This window comes from Cotesia glomerata, linkage group LG4, assembly GCF_020080835.1.
Source record: "Cotesia glomerata isolate CgM1 linkage group LG4, MPM_Cglom_v2.3, whole genome shotgun sequence".
NCBI classification, from domain to species: domain Eukaryota; kingdom Metazoa; phylum Arthropoda; class Insecta; order Hymenoptera; family Braconidae; genus Cotesia; species Cotesia glomerata.
In genome coordinates this window covers 27,567,175-27,590,704 of record NC_058161.1, presented here as the reverse complement: position 1 = coordinate 27,590,704, position 23,530 = coordinate 27,567,175, and the positions used below count along the sequence as shown (strand labels likewise).

Genomic DNA, 23,530 nt, shown 5'->3' with positions numbered 1-23,530 from the left:
TAAAATAAAAAGAAAACTATAGAATTTTTGTACCTTCAAATTTTGAATCTTTGAGAAAAAATTACTTACTTTTATACTATTAAGCAAAAAATTTGTAAAGTAAATAAATAAGACACAATTGATAATGAAAAAAACGTTTTATTATAATTATAATATAATATATGAAGTAATTTATAATAGATGAACTAAAAATATACAAACGCAAAATCAAATATATTCAAATTTATACTTTTTCTTAACAAACTAAACTTATTATTGACTTATTAATATATTTTTGGTCAAACATAAATATTCTTATAAACTAGTTAATCATTACGAATAAGTAAAAAATAAAAACAAATATTCTTCCTAATAATATAAAAATAAACAAAGTGCTTATAATTTTTTTAATCTTATAAGAGCAGTCTATAATCATAAATGTAAGCGGTTCATTTTTTTTTTGTTGGAAAAATATAAAAATAATTTCTTATAAATATACGTACAATAAATTTTAAATTTGCGATACAATACGTAAATTATTATACTGTTATTAATTAATTAGTTTTTTGATTCATAGTAATTGAGCTATTAATTACAATATTAAATTATAATTGTATAATTTATACTATACAATTATTCAATCCTGAATGTAAACATTTTTTTTTTAATTATCACTTTAGTATTCAGTGTCGAAAGAAATTAATACAATTCAAAATTAATAGTTTAAATTATTTCAGTTACTACTATTTAAAATTTTTATTATGGTTAAAGTCAAAAATTATTTAAGCATCAATAAGTAAATTATCAAAAGATTTGACAAATCAAAATATTTAATTATTTTTAATATTTACTGAAGAAAATTTATTAAATAATTTTTAATATTTTGTCGATAAGAGAAGAAATATAAATAAGTTTTGAAAACTTCTAATACGATTACTTTTCAACTCGTATTTTTAAACTTAAATTATTTTTGTAAAAAACAAAATTTTTATAATTTTTCTCATTCGATAATTCAAATTGTAAATGTTTATAAAAAATATCTTAAACTAAAAAGTACTAACAATAATTTTTTATCTTAATATAATTTTACTTATTAATCAGGTATTTTTTCGATGATCTTAAACAAAGACTCAGGCGAAAACTTGGAAGGATCTTTGAAATTAGCCAGTGTGAGAACTTCCTTGCGGTTATTCCAAATAAACGCAGTCGCTCTTTCCTGCAAGATGAACACATTGTCTGTTTTCTGTCCTTCAGATAATTTCAATAATTGTAGCGCATTTTCTTTTGTAATATTGTTACTGAGTATTAATCCGCACAAATTAATCAGCTGAATTATTTGATAATTTTTCGCGACTACAAGAAGTTTAACAGCTAGATCATAATCATGATTAACTTTGTTGACTTTCCCAGTGTACAAAAACAGAAATAACTCCTCAGCAACGTCAATTTCAATTTTTCTTAACCGAACAAGCTTTTTTTTGTACTTAGTGTCAGTAGTTGTAAGCATTGACTTCAGCACCGGGCTCTGAGATGCCAAAATATTCTTGTGAGTTGGAAATTCCCGATTTTTTACTATAATAATAACGTCACTGCACTCGATGCTGAGAAGAAACTGCTTCATGTTCTGGTACAAGTTTGAAAACACCAGCTCATCTTTGAAACCAAACCACGTGATCTTGCACTTGATACTCAGGTAAAATTTGAAGCTGTCATCAGAATCATTGTTTGAGTATTGAAGATAGTAGTAAGGAAAATCAACGTCAAAGTTACAGGAATCCTTCCAGTCAGGTACATCTTTCACGTGCCAATTCATTCCGTTTGTTCGCAACTCAATAATTGCCATCGCTGATTTTTCAATAGTCTTTGATACTTTTACGTCCAAACTACTCAATTTGTTCAGTCTTACTGAAATGTAAAACTCTCCACAAGAATCCACGTCTATCAATTTTACATAACTTGACTTTAGCCATTCGTGATAATTGTCTTCAAGGGTTAACAAAAATTCGTGGGTTATCACTTGATTTCTCACTGATTCTTTACTCATTTTTAAGTTTTATAAAAACTTAAATTATCACCTAAAAAATTTTTATTTATTAGAAGTTTAGTTGCATTTAATAAAAATAAATTAAAATTTAATTAAAAGTAATTTTGTAACTTACTTGTTTATTAGAAAATCAAAAGCGCGTTGTTATTGTTGTGATCAGCTGTTTTTTGTAACACGAAAATTATTTATAGTCTTTGTTGATCCAATTTTCAATAGATTGTTGATGTTAGATCTTTGTTTAGCGAATGGAAACTTAACGTGAGTTCACAATACGTCAATCCTACATTTTGTATCCACCCGTTCAATCGCGGTATGGCGTTAAACTCGCGGCGAATTAATTAAAGCGGGAGATTTAATTTAAAATTGTAATTATATAAAATGAAAAATTTTTCAAGTGTTACAAAAAGAAATTTTTTACTTTTTATGAGATTTCATGCAACAAGTAAAAAATTAATTTAGAAAAAATTTTAAGAATTTTTTTAACAAATAAATTATGGCAAAAAAAAATTGACACAGAAATTAAAAAAATTTAAGAAAATAATTTTTGAAACAAATTTTTTTGTTAAATGAAATTAAAAATTTAAATTCAAATAAATATTACTAAAAAAATTTATGATCCAGACATTGAAGAAATTATTGATTTTTTTTTTCATTAATTAAATTAGAACAAAAAAAAAATATTCATAAAAAATTGCACTTAAAGTTGTTCAAATCTTTTAAATGTAAAATTTTTCATTTTTTTTAATGAAAAAAATTAAAAAATTGTCAGATATCTGTTAATTTTGTTTTTAAAAAAATTTTTGTGCCACTTTGAGTTATATTAAGAATTAAATATTCTGATAAATTTAATAGATTTTATTTAAAATTATTTTACGCACAAGCTATTACTTTATTTATGAACAAACTACCGAAATTTATCCGAGTAATTTTTTAGAAAAATACCCAGTCAGCATCCAAGTCAGAAAGATTTCAGTATGAAGTCTTTTAAAAAACTTCTTATAGAAGTCCTAATGTGACGTCTTAAGGAGCTCTTTTTTACGAGGTCAGAACTAAGAGCTTTTAATGAACTCATAAATTTGGAGTCAATTTTCTGACATCTAACTGAGTCCCTTTTTTGGACTTCTTTTTGAGTTGCGTATAATGAGCTTATAGACATTATAAACAAAAACACAAATTTCTTTTTAATATAAAGCTGTCAAAATCTTATTCATTTTTCATTTATTACTTTCCTGATTGAGAAATTAAATTGAAAATGATTAAAAATAATTCGAATTAAATAATTTAAAACAATTTGAATAGATTAATATATAGATATAAACTTGGCATAGGTTAACTCATTTCTCTTAATCCAGGTTAATTAAATTTTTCAAAAATTTTAAATTATATTATGAAGTAATAGGCAATAGTGTTAAAATCTGGTTCGTAATCAAACTAATTTAGATAAAATAATAAAATTGGATTCTAATCTGAAAAAATTATGTGAACTTAATAACTATAGTCTTCTCCGTCCAGATGATGAGAGAGGCATGCCTAAATAAGTGTAATTTGAGACAACTTTAATATTGTTATTATTATAAAAAAACTTTAGATTTTTGGGAATTCTACCAGCTTTACGGCAATACAAAATCTCCGTTTTACATTCGTTAACAATAAGTTGATTAATTTCGCAGTAAGTGTGTAAAACTTTGAGCATAGCTGCCACGTTGGCTTTGCTCCTCGCAAGTATTGCCAGATCCTCCGCGTAAAGTAGTAAAAGAACATCGATTGTAGGGTTAATGTTTATGCCGTACAAGCCCCTCGAGCTGAAGAAGTCCTCCATGTCGGAAATATACAGTATGAACAAGAGCGGACTCAAAATCTCACCTTGTAAAACACCCTCGTTTATTTCAATTTTTTCAGATAAGCCGTCTTTGGCTCTTATTCTTATGGAGACTATCATACAAATTTTTCAGGATTCTAATTAATTTAGCACTTACACCCAACCCAAGGAGTTTACTCCATAATTTATCGTGAACTATAGAGTCAAATGCCTGTTTAAAATCGACAAATATGACATAAGCTTTGCCTTTTTCCTGTCTAAGATTTGTATGAATTGCCTCCAATAAGACAAAGAGATTATCCATACAGCTTCTCTGGGATCTGAAGCCCGCCTGTCCTTCGGGTAAAATTAAAAACAGCTATTATTATTAGCGATAATACAATCTGCCGTAGTATTTAAATCTACATTATTACTATTTACCTATTTTTTTTAGTAAATATTATTTTATTGATAAACATTTTTTTTTGTATTTTTAAATATCATATGTATTTTAAAAGTATTCGAGTAGAATTGAGCCAAAGTATGCTCGTGATGATTATTCTATTCAAAAGGCTAATTGTTTAACTATTAATGAGTTTTTTATGAGTAGTTACTTATAATCCCACTCAACTACTTTAATTTAATATTTGTCAACTTTTCAAGAATTCATTAAAAAAGAAACTATATTACTTTTAAATAATTCCACAAGCAATTAATTTTTTTGAATAAATTCTGACAGCTGAGTGATTTTGACACAAAAATAATTTTAAAGGGCATTGAATCTTTATATATTTTTTATTAAGCTTGAAAAAATTAAATTGAAACTTGATAGTTAAAAAAAAATATATTTTAACTGATAGAACTTAGAAAAAAATCTATCATACATTTTTTCTCATAATTATTTGCATAAAATTATTTTTAAAAAATTTGGGTAGAATATAAATTCAAGATTTATTCAATTAATATCCCATACAAAATTAAAAAACTGTAAAATGTTATTCAATTTAAGAATTATGCTTATAAAAAATAAATTACAATGTAAAATATTTATGCATGTACTTATTATGAAACATAAATAAAATAATATCGTTATATTATAATAGAAAAAAGTTAATAGAAAGAAATTCCACTGAAAGTGATCTTCATTTTTCAATAACGCACAGAAATCATATTTTTCAAGTACCCGGGGAGAATTTTTCTACTTTAATCAACACGATGAAACTCTTAAAAATTATTTTCTTGGCTCAAGAATTTTTCTCTTTAATCAAGCTTAAAATTAAAATTTTAATAGCGTTTTCAAGAGCTAAAAATTTTGAGAGCATCTTCACATATTTCCTTGAGTCCTTGGAGCTGATAATTTTTAGCCGCTTTCAATAATTCTTGAACAAAAGCGTCTAATTTATCAACTTTGCCCAAATAAATGCAATCAATGACTTCTTCGAATATTTTACAAGCTTTTTCTGGTATTGTCACTTTATCTTCTATGTTATACTCCATATGCGAGAACATAGCTTCTAACACGCAGCTACGTGGACTCAATATAAACTTATGAACGTCAGACTTTTCTTCACTAACTCTGATAGTGACATTGCTTCTCTTCTTTGCACTGAAAAGATTTCTGAAGAAGTACATAATTTTTCTTTTTTAACTTCTTTATGGCTTAATTTTATGGTTGTCATCAACAATCAAGTCAACATCTACTGATAGAGTATCATTGTGGACAAACTCATCTTATTTCTCTAACAGTTCATCTATTTTTACAAACTCATTTTTACCCCAAGCATTTCTTAAACCTCCAAAAAATTTATCAGACATTAAATATGGTGATGGATTATAAACTCTAGAGCCTGGTAGTATTTTTTGTTGTTTATTATTTAACGAAAATTACTCTGAAAAGAAAATTAACTTGGATCAAGAAGAAAATTCTTGAACTAAGAAAATAATTTTAAAGAGTTATGTAGTCTTGAGACAAGACGAAAAATTCTTGAATTAAGCAAAATTTACTTAAACCAAGAAAAATTTCTTAGTTTAAAAATTTTTCTACTCAAAACCAAGAAGATGAAGTTCTTCAAAATTATTTACTCGGTTCAAGTAAATTTTTTTTTCTGTGTACTTATATCTGAATTTGACTGTTTGGTCACCCTTCAGAAAGTGTAAATATAATGAGAGCCATGTTTTATTTTTCCTAAACACCATAATATTTAGAATTCTTAAACAACATAAATTTTTTAATTTTGCATCCGTTAAAAAACTTGGTGTAATGACTTAATGAGGATAATAACTAATGATGTATTAAATGTTATAAAACTAATTCATTTTTTAAAAATGTCTTGTAGAACAATCAAATAAAAAATTTCATTTCCTTTGATCTATTTTCTGTTTAAATTATAAGAATAAACTTTCTTTATTTTTCATTACTTTTTTTAATTTTTTTCTTTCATACTTTTTTGCTTCGAACTTTTTGAAAAATATAAGATATTTTTCATTTATTTAGAGAAGAAATATATTAATACAAGAATTGGAGATAAAATAATTACGATTAAAAATTTTTAAATCAAAAAAATTTTCTTAAAAATCAAAATATTTAAAAATAATAAATTAGGTCATACTTTTTTAACTTCCCGCTAAGAAAATCGAAGATTTTCAAAAATCGGGAAGTTATTGTTTTCACCCCGTTTCGCAAAAATCGAGTTTTCATCAGATCTCGCGTTTTAAGGTCATACTCTCTAAACATGAAATAGTGGTTTTTCACTTATTAGAAGTGCATATTCACTATTTGTTAAAGCTAAAACCGAGCCACGCAGAATAAGTGAATATTCACTTTATGAATTAGTGAATACACGAATATCATTAATTCGGTATGTGACTTTGAAATTTCCCTATTTCAATTAATGAAAATAACATTCACTTTTACAATAGTGAAATTATATCACTAATACTTTAAGTTAAATTTACTAAAAATATAAATTTAACAATCTCACTCAATAATTAGTGAAAATCCCTGTTGCGTTTACTAAAAATATTACTAAATGAATTAGTGGAATTTTACAAAATTATAAGTGCATTTCAACAATTTGTAAGTTGAATTCACTGGAAATACTAGTAAAATTAAAAAAATGCTAATTATGCATTTTTGCAAAATTATAAGTGAAATTTACTTAAATCATTAGTGCAAGTATTTTACTGAATGAATCAGTAATATTTACTGTAGTATTTATAGGAAGCTTCCCTGACTACCCCCGCAATGTTGTCACTATGTCTGTGTGTGTGTGTGTGTGTGTGTGTGTGTGTGTGTGTGTGTGTGTGTGTGTGTGTGTGTGTGTGTAAATCTCTCATAACTTTTGAACGAATCATCCGATTCGATCGAAATAAGCGGCGTTTTGAAGAGTTCCATTGCCCCTAGAATTCTGATACTAATTTACAGAATTTGAGTCGATCAATTTTGAGAAATCTCAAAAATAAAATTTCCAAAAATTCGTTTTTTTGAAATATCTTTTAAACGGCTGAACCTATCAATTCCAAAAACTAATCAGCTCTTAATCTCAAAAAACCACGTTGATTGCCATCAGCACGGTCAAAATTGGTTGATTTGTTCGTGAGATATCGTTGTCGAAAAAAAATTGGAAAAAATGTTTTTTTCAGAATTTCTATGAAATTTTTAGTCTGACCGGTTTACGCTTAAAGATTTTTCAAAGAACTCAAAAAACTCCGTTGAATGCCGTAAACTGCGAGAAAATCGGTTAATTCATTCAAAAGTTATTGCGGTTTGAAAATTCAAAAAATAGTGTTCTATAAAACTTCCATTAGCCTTTTGAGCTCGAAGAGCTCAAAAGCATAGAACAGCGATTTATTTGAGCTCGGAGAGCTCAAAATTACACAAAAATTATATTTTTGAGCTCGAAGAGCTTAAAAAATAAGTGAATTTTTGAGCACTTAGGTATGGAGGTAGCGGGAAGTTGCCGGGGTGGCCTTTAGGGTCAACCGTTTTCCTAATTTTTTTTCTCATTGTTCCAGGTTTTTTATATTCACTGGAAAAAGAAGATGAATTCTATATTTACTCATTAGCAGTCAACTGTTGTACTTTTCTTTGTTGTAATTCTACAACAATATTGCAGACGTTCTATTTTATCATTTATAATACTAAATAGTTTCTTGCATTTTTTTTCTATTAAGCGCTTTAAAAAAAGTATCTATTTTATGTTTTTATTAATATTCATAAATAGGTATGTAATTTTTTTTTCAATAATTATTAGATTTTAAGAAATTTTATATCTTAATCTTTCAATATTATTTTGTGTTGATAATTTAAATAAAATAAAAATAAAAAAAATAAATTTAACTATATTATTATGAAAATGTCAACTAACAGATCAATTTCTATCAGAAATAAAATTAGAAAACTTTTTTAATAATTATAGAACTGTAATTAGCATTCTATCACAATTTTGCAATCATATTATTTGTTAATAATTATCCAAGAAAAAATATAAAGTAAAAGACCCAGTTATTGACACTGGCCTAGTTATATCAAAAAAAAAAAAAAAAAAAAAAAAAACAAATCGACTCTAATAAATTAATAAATGTAATTTTTTAATTATAAATTTTAAGATAATTGATTTTTTGAATACATTTTATTTTTTTAATTAGAATAAAATTGCAAGTGTCTAACAACTAGGCTAGTGTCAAAAACTGGGTATTTTACCTTAATAAATTTGTGTTTAATTAAGTTAAATTGAAAAAAATATATTTATAAATTTATCAGTTCTTCTGTTTCTTGAATTATTTTTTACGATTCAATATCATTATTTTTAATGTCTATTATATACTAATATATAAGAGAATATTTAGTTGATCTTGAGTTTTTTTGTACGTTGTTGAGAAAAAATATGGTCAGTAATCAAAAAAGTAATTCAAAGGAATGTTAAATTTATGAAATTTTATGCGAATAATTTTCTAGACTAAATTTAATATACTTAGCTGATTAGATTATTGATAAAACAAAATGAATTGAAAACTTAGTATTGCATTTTTCACAGTACGCGAGCGTGTTCTATTTTCATCAATATTGAGCCGTAAGATTTTCCAATTTTTGACATATGAGTAGTTTTCTAGTTGCCTACCACAATTTTCTAATCTTATTTTAAGTAAATAATCTAAAAATTAAAATGTGCAATTAACTTCTATTGTTTAAATTTTATTAGAAAAAAATATTTTCATAAATGTGAGTAATTTTCTACAATTCAATATCTTCAAGTTTAATTTTATTTTATATACTATCATATATTAAGGAATATTCATAACTTGTTCGATTTTAGTAGATGTTTTTGTAAAATAAGTTTCTGGTATGTATTTTTAAATTTTTTATTTTGTAAATTAACGATAAAAAAGATGGTCAAAACTCAAAAGAGTAATTTTTTAAAAAGTCAAGCTTACAAAATTAATTTATTCCAGTGAAATAATTTCTTTTTGTGAGATTATTACATACCAAGATGAAGCGAATATCCGTTTAATAATTAAAAATTAAAAGTATTGAGAATTGTTGCTAAAAAAAAAATGTGGACTAACTTTTTTTTTTATTTTTGAATTATTCTAATAAAGATTATGTTGATGAAATTTTTATTATATAATAATTGATACTTTTGTTTGTAGAATATAACAAAAAGCAACACTCAAAAAATCCTAAACTTTTTTTCTTCAATAAAAACAATACAAAAACATGAATGATTTATAATTTAGTGTTTGTGTTTATGAGAAAATTAAAAATATAAAGTGAATTTATTTAGTTTTTGAGTAAGAAGTATAAAGTACAACATTAAACTCTAATTATAATTAACTATCAATATGTTTTTGATTTTTCAACAAGTATATCGTGATAAAAAAAATACTTTAAGAATTAATTAATAATTAATATTGTCAACCAGCAGGCATCTAAAAATTTCATGAGGTTTTTTTTTAACTAGTTTATTACTATTAAAAGAATATTTTAAGTTTATTTGTGTGATTACATGAATTTTTTTTTTTAATCATTTATCTACTGAGAAAAACAAATAAAAGTTTTTCCGATTTCTGCTTATAGTAGCATTCATTACAAATTTATTATGATTGCACTACCGGATTAAAAATAACAAAATAAAGTAGATAATACATGTCATAATTGAAAGCATACAAAAATATTAATCAATAATGAAATATATAATAAAATGTACGTATGTAATAATGATAATGAAGATTAAAATTCTACTTTTATAAGTAAATGAAATAATATACACATCCCAAGGCTATGGTATTAAATTATGTACATAAGTGTGTTGATCTGAAACATAGAAAACCTAGGTAATTATTTTTTCATGAATAACTAAGTAAAGACATTTTACTTTATTTTATTTTATTTTTATTTTTATATATTTTATTTTAATAGTGAAAGAGTTCGACTATACCTTGCTATTCACTTGATACTGGCGATCATTGTTACTATAGTTGTTAACAACCCTGGATTTATTTTTTCTAATTCTTTGAATTCGGGAGTTTTAATAACAGTTTTGGAATTACGGGCAATGAATTTTAGAACAAAGTCGAAAAATTTTTTATCAGCGTGATGGCGGTCCAGCAGAACAAGATATTTAACAGCATTTTCAACTGTCACGCCCCTACAAAATGAATCTTCACAAAGTTTCTTTAGAGCTGGAAGCTGATGCTTAATGGCTTGTTCATATAAACGCTCAGCAATTTCATCAAGACCAGTTACATTCTCAGTATAAATATATTCCAACAATTTTTCACAAACTTCTGGATCCATATCAGGAATAGTTATTTCATTTCCTCCTTTTATTTTTAGTTGATATGAGAACTCAGCTGCAAACACTGGACTGCAAGTCGTCAAAATTAGCTTGTGCGCAAGAATTTTAATTTTTTTGTCACCAACGAGAAGAACTACATCGCTACCGGCCTTACTCTCAAAAATATCTTTTAATTCACGTATTATTTGATTCCTTGGAGTTTTAAATTGACTTTCAATTCGATCTGAATTAGTGCGGATGAATCCAGTAACTTCAACACCAATTGTTAAATGATTGTTAGGTAGAAATTTATCTTTCATTTCTAATAATTTAGATATTTCAACGAATTTTGGAATGCAAAACTCTTCAGATGTTTTCACTAAGACTTTATCAAATATTTGAATAAACTGTTTTTTATGTAGATTATCCAAAACATATAGTGAATATTTAGTTTCTGCATAATATTTGATGTTTGGACTTAAAGCTATTGATATCCATCCTTTATTCGCTGATTCTCTACTATTAAAATTCAATTTCAAATACCGAATTTTATGGTCATGGGAATCTTCAACATGATCTCGAAAATTCGATTGAAGAGTATTAGACTCTTTAGAATAGCTGTATAGACGAATCAATGAAATAAACTCCACTATTTTCCATTGGTAAATTAACTTCTGTTTTTCAACCAAACTATAATCTTGTGTTACTTTCAATTTTTCCATGATGTGACAAATCGGCCCAATAAATTTGAATAATTAATCAACTTTTAGATCCTCGTATTAACTCTGTAAAAATAAAATTATTTACATTAATATTATAAAAGCTTTAAAATATAAAAATGAGTTACAAAATTTTACCAACATGTAAATAAGTTACAGTACCTATATAGTTCGACGATCGTTCTCTTTTTGAAACTAAATGAGCAAAAACACACTATTCTTTTATATGAGGTATTAGCTCTGAGTATTTATATTTGGTGCGTCTAATATAAGTACATAAGCACAACTGAAGACTAGGCTGTACATGAATGACTAATTAGTGATGATTGTGTACAAGTATCGACATAGTATGAGCTTTAATTCCAATAAACTATTTTTAATAACTAAATTTAATTTGAGATTTTATAGTTGGCAATGTAAAAAATATTTCTTTCTCATTCTTGTTACGAAAAAGATATTATTTCATTCCACTATATTGTCCATTTTCTGAAGAAAGATCCCCAACAAATTCTTTCAAATTTGGACTGGATGTCCATCGACCAGTTATAAATAAATATTCAATTTCAGCTAATATTTTATTTATTATCAACATGAACTATTTTTACTTAAAAATTACTAAGGGATATTTTATAAAAATTAGGAAGGGATATTTTTCAAGAATTGACTTGTACTTCACAAATAAATATTCAATTTCAGCGCTTAATTTTTTCATTAAAATTTATTATTTATAATTAAATTATTTAAAAAATTGACTAATGTTTTATGAATAAATAATTAGATCCAGCGAATACTTTAATTCTTATTAATATAAACAATTTTTAATTAAATATATATATATATATCTATCTATCTATATATATATATATATATATATATATATATATATATATATATATATATATATATATTGTTCAAATAACTATACAAATAAACTATAGTTCAAAGAATGTACTAATTCTTAGAATACTCAAGTAAAAAAATTCCAAGTATAAATTTTTCTATCTTATCAACTAATTATTTAACTTAAAGAATACTTTCATGTAATATGACTAATTAATATTTAATGAAAACACTTGTCTTGCATTTGAAAACTTTATTTGTTTAGAACGAAGTTTGCTATATTAAATTAAGCAATACTGCTTACATTCGATGCAATACGAGGCCACAAATCAGCACACTCTTCGGCAACAGGACTAGTGATCGCAGATCCTTTCATCTCTCCTTTGTTATTGACACTTGCGTTGTCTTCAAAGTAAAAGAAAGTACCATCCTTCCTGCAGAAAGGCTTTCGCTGGCGAATTACTACCGCGAGCATTACTGTTGCTGTATGAATAATACATATTCAACATTTTTTGTATTTGCAACCGAATTCTTTCAACCATTAATTACTATTACTCCTTCTTATTCATCAATTTTTCTGTGTTCACTTGATATTTTGTTGTGTACACTGATAGAAGGATTTAGTTCTATTTAATAAGATTTAGTAGCAAACTTATCATTACCAAATATTTAGTAATAGGTACTAAATCGTTTATTAAAGCTCATTTAGTTCCACCAAATAAATATTTAGTAGTATTTAACAAATGATTTATTGGTACTCAATAGGGCAGAGTGGGGTAATTACGGACACCTAAGGAAAAAAGTAAATATTAAAAATACTAAATGAAAATTCTGTTAATTTATTGATTAAGAACAAAGATAAAGGTTTTATTTATTAATTTTAATCATAATATTTCATTAAATTTGAAAATTAAGTAATTTTTTTGTCAAAAAAAGAAAAGTGTCATTTTCGTGATCCTCTCAAATCTGTGGGGTAATCCCGGACAGTGGTGGGGTAATCACGGACAGTTCAGATTAAATAGTAACAAGTAGAATAATTTAACATAAATAAATAATTTCAACTTATATTTAACTTAGGAAATTAAAATTTTTAAATAAAATTATCTTGAACAGTACGTAGATAAGTAATTTGTTAATAGATAAGTAAAAAATATATGATAAATAGAGAATAAATTTGATTTAATCTCTACATAAATCACAGAGAAACCCTTTGCTCGTGCTTTGACCATCACTGCATTCTTCATGTGCCCATAAATTGCATCCATAGCACATTATCCATTCTTCAGTGGGTGGTTCTTTATATTTTCCCGCACAAAAAATACAAAAATAGTCATTTTGAGTTTGTTTATTTTCTTTGTTTTGTTTTTTTGGTTTCGTGTCTTTTTTTGGTTTCGTGACTTTTTTTGGTTTTTCAACCTGCTCTTCACCAAGGAAATTCCCTAAGCTCTTCACACCTTTTTCAGTTAATGTACCAGTCTTAATTTTTTTATTTTTAATTTCTTCTGCCTGCTTTTTAGTTATTTTTTTCTGATTCTTTTCCTCTAAAATTTCTTTCATTGGAGAACTAGTTAGAATCACTGAATGTTTTTTTCTAACTCTTCGGTTCGTGCTTTTCTTTGGTAAGGTAGGCAGGGTTACAATATCAGTAAGGGGTACTGATGAATTGATTGAATCTGTCGATTGATTCAACGATAACTGTTCGTCAGGCAAATTTTCAGTTGCGCTCTTAGGTTGTGCAACTTCTGATAAGTTTTCAGAGGGTATAGACTCAGGTTCTACAGATGTTGAAATGTTAAAATCGTTTATTGGTATCAAAGAAATTAATTTTTTAACTAATTTTAGCGTGTAACCTAACTTTTTAACTTAAAATAAATAAAAATAATAAAAATAAATAATTTTAAGTAAAAATATAAGGTATTATAAAGAAAAGAATCTCATTAAATTATATTTTTTTGTTTGAGACATTTATAAAATTTTAAATTAAACAAGTTTTTAACACATCAATAATAGACAAATTAAAAAATTTAATCTAAACTCCACTGAGAAAAGACATAAATAGAAGATATTTATTGGGAGTATGTGTGTTTTTAAAGGTTTAATAAATCTCGCAAAATCGAGCTGAATGAAATAATCTAAGTTAGTGAATAGGTTATGTATCACATAAACATTGGAATTAAAGCATAGCCATCTACCGACAATACTTGCCAAATAAATATTTAGTACCTGTTTACTAAATATTATTTGGTGGTACTGAATATTTATTTCCATGTAATAAGGCTTTGTTCATATAAAGAAATCATTTATTAAACTGTAACAAATAATATTGATGGGTACAAAATATTTGTTTCTCCCAAATAAATGAATAAAAATTTTGTTACTAAATCAGTTTAGTACTCTGTACTAAATCCTTCTATCAGTGTAACTTATTTAGTAGCGTTCCTGAGAGAGTTTTTCTGCATGGTGGTTTATAATTTAGATTTAAAGAGTTAACAAGCTCTTTAAACTGAGTTGATTTAACAACGCTAAATGGTATATTGCACCCTATGAAAAATTTTGTTAGTTTTTCATCAGTAATTGATGTCATCAGGAAGATTAGATGGAAGATCTGAGTTTATATCAGTTCGCTTATGAAATGAAAAATCAGCAGATATTTTTTTTTTGTTAATGCACCTTGTACCTGTAAAAATATAAAGAATTTGTTTAAAATTTAAAGTGGAAAATATTTTTTTTTTGCAAATATAATCGTTGTTTTTAATATACCTCAGTTTTATCCGAGCAGTCAGTACTTTTTGCACCACATGAATTTCTAAAATAAATTGAGAGAATGTAATATTAATTATTAAAAAATGACAAGTAATTATTTTTAAATTAAATAAGAGTATATAGTATATTACACACCTAGAGAAGTAAAGTAAGAAATGTCTCAGATCACATGTAATTGTCGGCCGAGGCGAAGCCGAGATTGACAAACATGTGATCTGAGGCTTTCTTATTTACTTCCCGTGGAGTATATACTGTTTTTGTGCTCGACGGAGGCAGGAAGCGGCACTTTCGTTTAGCGCAGCGGGCCGAAAGTTGACGCTTTCTGCCTGTCAAGCAAAAAAATGTTTATCAAAAAAATATTTACCGGTGACTCTGTAATCTAACTTGTGCAGTATTCTTTAACTGACAATTATACTTCAAACATCGAGCAACATTTTTACTTTTCAATTTTTCAATTACAAAATCATCTTCTTTTAAGAATGATTGATAAATTTTTTTTCTAAATAAACTCATTCTATGATAAACTAAAATATCTAACTTGGTCACCTATAACTTACAGGCTGTAAAGCAATTGAAAACTGGTAAAAATTCAAAAGTTGTGTAGTTTTCAATAATAACTGTTAGGTGGCACAAAAATCGACGTATAATACCGTAATTAAAGTATTTTACGTGACTGGACACAATTTCAAGAAAATATGTCCAATTTCCTGAACGTTAGAGACTTCCAAGAAACCGACCATCTCAATGTTTACTCCAAACTCTGTAACGAAATCAGAAAAGAACTAATATCAAACGGTGCAAAAGAAACAAACAATAACCAATCTACACCCAAACACACAAAATGCAACAATAATAAAGTCAAAACATGGTGGAACAAAAATGTGACGAAATAATAGAAACCAGAAGGAAAGTACTGGCCAGTATAGACAAAATCAAACTTAAGAAAATTGGGAAGAACTTCAAAAAACAATGAAAGAATCAGGAGAAAAACTAAAAAAAATAAAATACAATGAAGGAAAAAAATTCGCTGAGTCAATAAATCCTCAAATGCAAATAAAACAAATCTGGAACATAAATAAGAAGCTAATATGATGGTAAAACAAAAAAAAAACGCCAGACAGTCACTCAAAAGAAGATACAGAAGAAGAAAAAAAAGCAATAAATAAACTAACATCTCCAGACGACTCTGATGAACCCCTGAATATCGTCATCCCAGAACAAGCTGGTAGGAATGCAATAAAGGGAATATGGCTTCCTTTTAAGACAGAAGAAATCAACTTAATCATCAGTTATTTAAAACAACATTCAGCACCAGGAACAGACAAAATCTCCAACGAAGTCATTAAAAACCTCTTAACCCTAGCTATAAACATCCTTACCTACATTTTTAATAGAATATTAGAAACAGGAGAGATCCCAGAAGAGTGGCTAGTAGTGTTCCGTCGTACGATTAGTTTTATTAGAAAATTTTTAATTTTTTAAATAATTTTATATTTTTTATTTGTATATTCGAAAATTATTATTTAAATCTGTAAAAAAAAATAAATACTATATTTTATTTTAAATTCAAACCCGTATTTTTAAGTATTTCATGTTATCTAGAAAAAGATTTATTCATTTGTTTAATTTTATTTATGGCTGTAAATTTCCCAGCCTAGGTATTGCAATAGCAGTCTAGACAATTTTTTTTTGCTTTTTTATATTTTAGTTATTTTCTAGATTTAGAATAGAAAATGAATTTTTAATGGTAATTTTTGGGATATTTTCTTAACTAGTTTTTAATCTGCTTATGGTCATAAATTTGATACCTGGGTTATATTACTTTGATTTTTTACTTTGGTAAATTTCGTATTTTTAATCTTTTAATTGCTAACTAAGTTTAGAAATATTTTTGTAAACGTATCGCCCATCCAGGTAAAAATCTTAGCATCCGTATTCCCTTTCCTGCTTATTTTTCCAAACTGCATAACTTGCAATTATCCCGCCTCCAAATTATTTCCTGGTTAACTATTCGTTGCCAAATATTCCTACTCCTAATTTATCCTGCTTGTAATTGTAACGCCTAGTTCTTACTCACCTTGTAACAATTTTTGTATTTTCTCTAAATTAGTTATTCTTACATACTTTGTAGCGCACAGTCGCATTTCTTTACTTTAAATAAATTAAAGTTAAACTCAACCTCATGGTTTTTACTAAGTGCAGCATCGATTATTAGTCTTGCATTTATTAATTGTGAACTAAACGTTTTATTCACAATTTATTTGAGTAACTAATTTACTTGGTATAAAATATAAGTTTTAATTTTATACGTAAAATTTTATATACTTGCGGTAAACCAATCGCGAGTCAAAACATTGGTCCCTCGAGCCGGATAGTTTAAAATTACTTAACTTCCAGTGTTCAATTTATTATTTTATTCGAGTCAGTGCATACTCGGATTACAAAATTAAGTGAAAAAAAATACATTTTCGTCGTCGTTCAGTGCCCGTAGCCACCATAAGCTACTATCCTGCACAGTCGAAAGACACATCATCTTTCTGATTCAACACCCAGGACCTGCTTGAAGCTTCTTCATCTGTTCCTGTCCATTAACCGAAACCCTTTGGAAAACTGCATCATCTGTTCCTGTATAACGCCCAGTATCCAGCATAATTCAATACTGTAATTATCATCCAGTTGGTAAAGTACGTCAATCGGCTACCTATAATTCTATCCTACCTTTTTTGCAAATTGTTTCGCTTATATCTCGTGATATTTTTTCTTTTGCATTGCTTCTTATTAACTAGTTCTGATTACTACTAGAATATGACTGATGAAAAAATAAAGGCCTTAACAACTAAGCGCGCCGGTGCCAAACGATCTTTAGCTTCGTATTTAAATTTTTTAAATAAATTTAATCCAGAAACGGACATTCCTACTCTTGAAAAAAGATTTCGTGCAATAGAGGAAACTCGTGATAAATTCATATCGTATCAAGAAGAGCTAGAAGAATTGCTCGAAGAATCGGACGCCCTTTTTGCACATCGCGAAGAATTTGAAAACTCTTATTTTACTGCCTTTGGCATCGCCACTAAACTTTGAGAGCAATATGTTAAAAAGAACATTACACATCCTATTACAACGGAACAAACAAATAATAGTACTACAGATTTATTAAATTCGACGAGTCAAAGTCTAGTAGATACTCCGATGTTAAACGCGGAATTAAATAATTTACAACAGCAAGAGCAACAAAACTCCAACAATAATAATGCACCGTCTCATTTCGGAAGTTTTCAAAATTTAGATGCTGTCAATCAGCAACTTCTATTATCTCAATTATCTCAAAATGCATTTGATAACTTTCATTCATAATCTTTACCGACAATTCAATTGCCAAAATTCAGTGGAGCTTATGATACTTGGTTAGGCTTCCATGATTTATTCAATTCTCTCGTTCATAAGGATCTAAAAATTCCTCCTGTGAAAAAATTATTTTATTTGAAAGGATGCTTAAAAGGTGAAACAGCCGATATAATTTCAACTATCGAATCCTCAGACGAAAATTACATCGTAGCTTGGGATCTTTTAAAAGAAAGATATGACGACCGGAAATATATACGTGATTATCATATTAAAGCTCTAGTAGATATGCCATCCATATCGAAAGAGTATTCATTTCGCGCATTTTTAGATCGCGTCCAAAAACACTTACGCGCTCTTCAAGCGTTAGGAGAACCCATAGGTTTATGGGACTCCATATTAATCGTAATATTACGGGAAAAACTTAACTCCTCCGCTCGCGAGCGATGGGAAGATTGCAGTAGCGGTATACAGTCAACGCTCTCTGTATTTGACTCACCCGTACAGGACCATTCTCTGTATTTGACTCGTCCTTGTCCATAAGAGCTGTGTAAAATCGTCAAATACAGAGGAAGAATGTGGTCAAATACAGAGAGCAGTCAAATACAGAGAGGTCCAATACAGAGAGCGTCGACTGTAGCTCGTCCTACCGTTAATAATTTAATAGACTTTCTAAAAAGACGTGCTCAGGTAGAAGGAGTTCGACTTCAAAATCCGAAACCCGCATCCGAAAGGCCTAATTGTATTTTTTATCAAAAATGTATAACTAAATTGGGAGTTGTAAGCTCCAGGTTACATTAATTGATAAAGTTAGTAGACCAAATTAACGTTCTACTAATAATTTATTTTGTATGAATTTATACAAGAATGTAGTTAAAATTTACTTATAAAAATATTAAATGCGAGGCAAATTAACAAAATTATGAAGTCATTTAAACGGTAATAAGACGGTACGTCTTGGACAAAAAATGCTAGATGCTATTACGGTGCTCTGCTAAGAAGAACTGATTTTCTGATCAGAAGTTGAACTTGGTGACAAGTTCCAAATTTTTCGTACTGCTAAGATCTTCTAGGGGTAATGGGTGGAGTAAAAGGGATGCGAGACCCTTGATTGGTAATTTAGGAAAGGTGGGTGTATAGTTAAGTACTCGAACAAAAAGGAAAAAGATCGAAAGTAAGTTAGAGAGAGATCTCATAACTAGAGAGAGAAAGGACTTAGACAACTAGATGCCAATATGATGTACAGATGTACAAATAACTAATACTCCAAACCGAGGAAAAAACCAAAGTAATAAAACAATTAAAAACAGATGGGTCTTGGGAAAAAATATTTCACAATAGAAGGATTAGAAAACCTTAGAGCAGAGGATTAAGTTATAAATAAAACGAAGCAGAATCTCATTACCGCTTGAATTTACAATCGTACAAAACTGAGTTTAGAAGGTAATAAAGCAAAATACATAAGTTATGTTAAGCTAAAAAATGATAAACTAAACAAAAGGTATGCTAGACATGAGGGTATCATAAATCTTTTAATATTGTAGACTAAAAATTACACTAATACAAAAATTATTATAAAAAAAATGAAAATAACGAAAATAGATTAACATTATAAAACAGTAATAATAATAATAATGTAAAATATAGATTTTTAGAATTATATTAATTAAAAGAAATTACAGCACGAGGCGATATTTATTAAAAGTATAATAATATGTTTATTGATAGGGGAAGTACTACATACAACTGTTTCCTAGCCTGGGTGGTATTAGACTGCCTTAAAAATTATCTCTTAAAATTACCTGAGCCTCTCGGTCCCTTCTCACCCCCATCTCTCAACAGCATACTTGCATACTTCATACACTCTTGCTCGTTCTCTCACTCGCACTCAAGCTACAATATTCTTAACCATTTTACAGAGTAACTATATTTTGACATCTGGTGACAGCATGTTAGAAATACTAGTTACTTGTCTAATCCTTAAATTTACAACAACTTAAAACTACTTAGCAACGAATACCTTTTAGTAAAGTAAAAGCATAGAAAATATTTACAACAAAATATTTTTCCTGCTTGTACAATAATAATAATAATAATAATAATAATAATAACAATCGATCTAATACTCGCTCGCAACAAACATTTGCAACCATCACTCACGAGCAATCTTGTGTATTTTGTGGTGAAAATACTCATTTAGTTTATAGTTGTACCACATTTGCAGCTTTAGATCCTCACGCTCGTTATGAGGCTTCTAGAAATGGTGGATGGTGCACTAACTGTCTAAGAAAAGGACATAGAGCATCCAAATGTACCTCTCAGCCATGCAGAAATTGTAAGCTGAAACATCACACTCTTTTACATTTTGAAAAAGCAAATAATTCTTCCAACCAATCGGTAAATCCTCAAGTTTCTTCTCATTTTGTTGCAAATAGTACTATTTTGCAAGCTCAAACAAGCTCACATGTTTTACTTGCTACTGCTCTAGTTGACATGGTGAATCATCAAGGCAAGAGTAAAACTATTCGCGTATTTTTAGATGCAGGTTCTCAGGCACATTTTATAACTGAAAATGTTGCAAACTTTTTGAATTTAATTAAGAAACCAGCTAATATTTATATAACTGGGATAGATAATACTTCAACTAGCGTTAAGCATTCTGCTCGAGCTACCTTGCAATCTCGATGCAATAATTACAGGGAATATGCTGATTTTTTAATTGTACCTCAAATTAGTCAGGCAATGCCTTCGATCACGATTAATCAATGAAGCCTCGACATACTTAAAAATATTAAATTAGCCGATCCCGACTTCTTCAAATCTTCGAAGGTGGATGCCTTAATTGGTGTTAAATTGTTTTACAAATTGCTCGTTGTAGGAAAAATATCATTGAAAAATCACCCAAATGCAATTCTTCAAAAAACTCAGTTAGGTTGGGTCGTTGCTGGTGAAATTGATGCGCATTCTCAACTTTAGCTTGTATCTTGTCATATCTCGATCCATTCGGATCCTCCAGATGTAAGCTTAACCCGTTTTTGGGAAATTGAAGAACTTTCATCGAGTACAATTTTGTCTCCTGAAGAAAAGGCCTGTGAGGAGCATTATGCTCTTAATACAACGAGAAATACTGATGGAAGGTATGAAGTACGTTTACCCTTTAATAATAAAAAGGCTGGCTTAGGTGAATCTTACGCCGTTGCGTTAAAACGTTTTTATGCGTCGGAGCGTAAATTCCAGCAGAAACCCGAAATACAGCGTGAGTACATTGCATTTTTAGATGAGTACTTGGCATTAGGTCATATGTTACTTGCAAAGGATCAAAATACTACAGGTAAAGGGTTCTTTCTTCCACATCATGCTGTGGTCAAGGAAGACAGTATAACGACAAAAACTCGCGTCGTTTTTGATGGTTCAGCTAAAACTTCAACTGGAATCTCCTTAAATGATACTCTTATGGTAGGTCCTAAACTTCAGGACGATTTACTTTGTATTCTTTTACGTTTTTGATCTCAAATCTATGTAGTGTTATGTCTGTGATATCCCCTGTAGATGGATAACTAGGGATAAGGTTCTTATTTCTAGAAGTGATGACTAGTCGAATCTAAAATGATTGTAAGTTTATTTAGAACAATGTCTTACAAGAAAAATGACACGTCTTTGTCAAATGCTCGTATAGAACTAACTTTTACACACAGGTCAACTGACCCTCAGCACTCATCCCCTTTTCCCACTCTTCGTACTTACTCTGACATCTCTCAAAAATCATACCTACGTACCTTAGTACATACTCTCGTTCTCATTCTTTCTCTCTTACACTCATACACCCCAGATATCGTATCTTACAGCTAGACTTAAATACTACCTGAAGGCCTACGCTTTTGGCGTATATTCTTTTTATTTTTGATATTAAATTACGATTCTACTTGACTTATTAATAAAACTTTTATTAAAACACTGAGTTTAATTTAAAATAAACTATGTAGCTGCGTGAGAGAAACCCGGTCACTAGCTATTTGGGCGATCCGCACACTTCGAGGTCAGGATGGCGAGAGGGAGTTCAAGCCAAGCTTCTTTTGGGTCTCAAATTTCCACCGTTTCCAAAATTATTATTTTGGGGGAAAATAGTGTTACATCCCAAACGATGAACGTAAATTATTAATATTTATTTTGGTCCTGGTATTTTTCAACCACTAGACCGGGAACCCAAAAATATTGTGAATTGATATTGGTATTTTCTTTTAAAATAAATTAACTCACTGCAAATTTAAGAGTTATACAATATATTGAAATTAATTAAAAGTTACAAAAGATAAATGTTTACAAAATTCTATTGTTTCAGGTTTATATTAATATTCAAAGTTTTACACATGTGAAACTACAATAAGTTTAAACACATACCTTTATTGTTACGTCGACACACGTGGGTTTTTGGTCAATTAATATTTTTATTATTTAACGCGGTTAATTATTTATTTAATTTTATGTGAAGATAAGTAGGACGATGTTAAAATATTATTACGATTTTACTTTAAAATAACAAATGAAAACTTATTCATTAACACTGAGTTTAATTTAAAATAAACTATTCAGCTGCGTGAGAGTAGCCACGGTCACTAGCTAATTGGGCGATCCGCACAGTTCGGGGTCAGGATGACGAGAGAGAGAGTTCATACGAAGTTCTCTTGGGACTCGAATTTTTGGGCGTTTCCAAATTACTAATTGGGGGAAAACAGTATTCAACTTCCCTTAGTTTCTACCCTCTCTTCCGATTTTTCCAAGATGTTCGCTTGAACTCCCTTCCTTGGGCCCAGAGGGCATGATGTGTCTCTCTCTCTCTCTTACTTATAGGCTAATATATAACTATGTATTGGTATACGTGTAAGCACATTTACATGCACACAAATACATAGTTTTTATTTAACTAAGTCTTATATTTTATTAATAACTATTACTAATAATATTCATTTCTTATAATTATTTATTCTTTCGTGATTATTTACGTAATTGTTGTTGATTTTTTTTTTTTTTATATATTATTAAATTTTTAAATAATTATTTAAATATTTTCTATTGTTTTAGTTGTTAATTCCCCTTTTTTAGTAATTATTTAAATACTTCCTATTTATATTAATGTTGGTTATTAAATTTGTTGTTAACTTTTATTATTAAATTTTTAGTTCTTTAAAATTATTTTATCTTAAAAGTTTTAAATTTATTTTCTATTAGATTTAATCCTATTTAAACGTTTAAAAATTTCTAAAGTTCTTTT

The 23,530-nt window shown here is 28.1% G+C and overlaps 3 protein-coding genes across 5 annotated transcripts; 1 reads left to right on the top strand and 2 right to left on the bottom strand.

Moving 5' to 3' along the window:
* Positions 1-1,035: 1,035 nt before the first annotated feature.
* Positions 1,036-2,364, bottom strand: LOC123262470 (TD and POZ domain-containing protein 1-like). 2 transcript variants are annotated; one of them, XM_044724701.1, is made up of 2 exons: positions 2,125-2,364; positions 1,036-2,029 (listed from the first exon to the last, which is right to left on the bottom strand). In XM_044724701.1, the coding sequence occupies exon 2, from the start codon at positions 2,021-2,023 to the stop codon at positions 1,073-1,075; it is 951 nt and encodes a 316-aa protein (XP_044580636.1). In that variant the 5' UTR covers positions 2,024-2,029; positions 2,125-2,364; the 3' UTR covers positions 1,036-1,072. The 2 variants fall into 2 exon arrangements, with proteins under 2 accessions (XP_044580636.1, XP_044580634.1); XM_044724699.1 differs by having other exon boundaries at positions 1,036-2,054; positions 2,139-2,364.
* A 7,731-nt stretch (positions 2,365-10,095) lies between these two features.
* On the bottom strand, positions 10,096-11,565 carry LOC123262467 (speckle-type POZ protein-like). 2 transcript variants are annotated; one of them, XM_044724695.1, is made up of 3 exons: positions 11,479-11,565; positions 10,259-11,382; positions 10,096-10,134 (listed from the first exon to the last, which is right to left on the bottom strand). In XM_044724695.1, exon 2 carries the CDS (start codon positions 11,317-11,319, stop codon positions 10,267-10,269), a length of 1,053 nt encoding a protein of 350 aa, XP_044580630.1. In that variant the 5' UTR covers positions 11,320-11,382; positions 11,479-11,565; the 3' UTR covers positions 10,096-10,134; positions 10,259-10,266. The 2 variants fall into 2 exon arrangements, with proteins under 2 accessions (XP_044580630.1, XP_044580629.1); XM_044724694.1 differs by having other exon boundaries at positions 10,116-10,189; positions 10,227-11,382.
* Positions 11,566-18,549: 6,984 nt separating this feature from the next.
* Positions 18,550-21,768, top strand: LOC123264041. Its single transcript, XM_044727085.1, has 3 exons — positions 18,550-18,727; positions 20,486-21,000; positions 21,238-21,768. The coding sequence occupies exons 1-3, from the start codon at positions 18,550-18,552 to the stop codon at positions 21,766-21,768; spliced, it is 1,224 nt and encodes a 407-aa protein (XP_044583020.1).
* Positions 21,769-23,530: the final 1,762 nt, after the last annotated feature.

Bases quoted from the DNA above. Each gene is read 5' to 3' on its own strand.
- LOC123264041 (XM_044727085.1), top strand. From the start codon at position 18,550: ATGCCATCCATATCGAAAGAGTATTCATTTCGCGCATTTTTAGATCGC. The intron at 18,728-20,485 runs GTATACAGTCAA...CCACATTTGCAG, and splicing joins ATGGGAAGATTGCAGTAGCG to CTTTAGATCCTCACGCTCGT. The intron at 21,001-21,237 runs GCAATGCCTTCG...TCTCAACTTTAG, and splicing joins TTGTACCTCAAATTAGTCAG to CTTGTATCTTGTCATATCTC.
- LOC123262470 (XM_044724701.1), bottom strand. From the start codon at position 2,023: ATGAGTAAAGAATCAGTGAGAAATCAAGTGATAACCCACGAATTTTTG.
- LOC123262467 (XM_044724695.1), bottom strand. From the start codon at position 11,319: ATGGAAAAATTGAAAGTAACACAAGATTATAGTTTGGTTGAAAAACAG.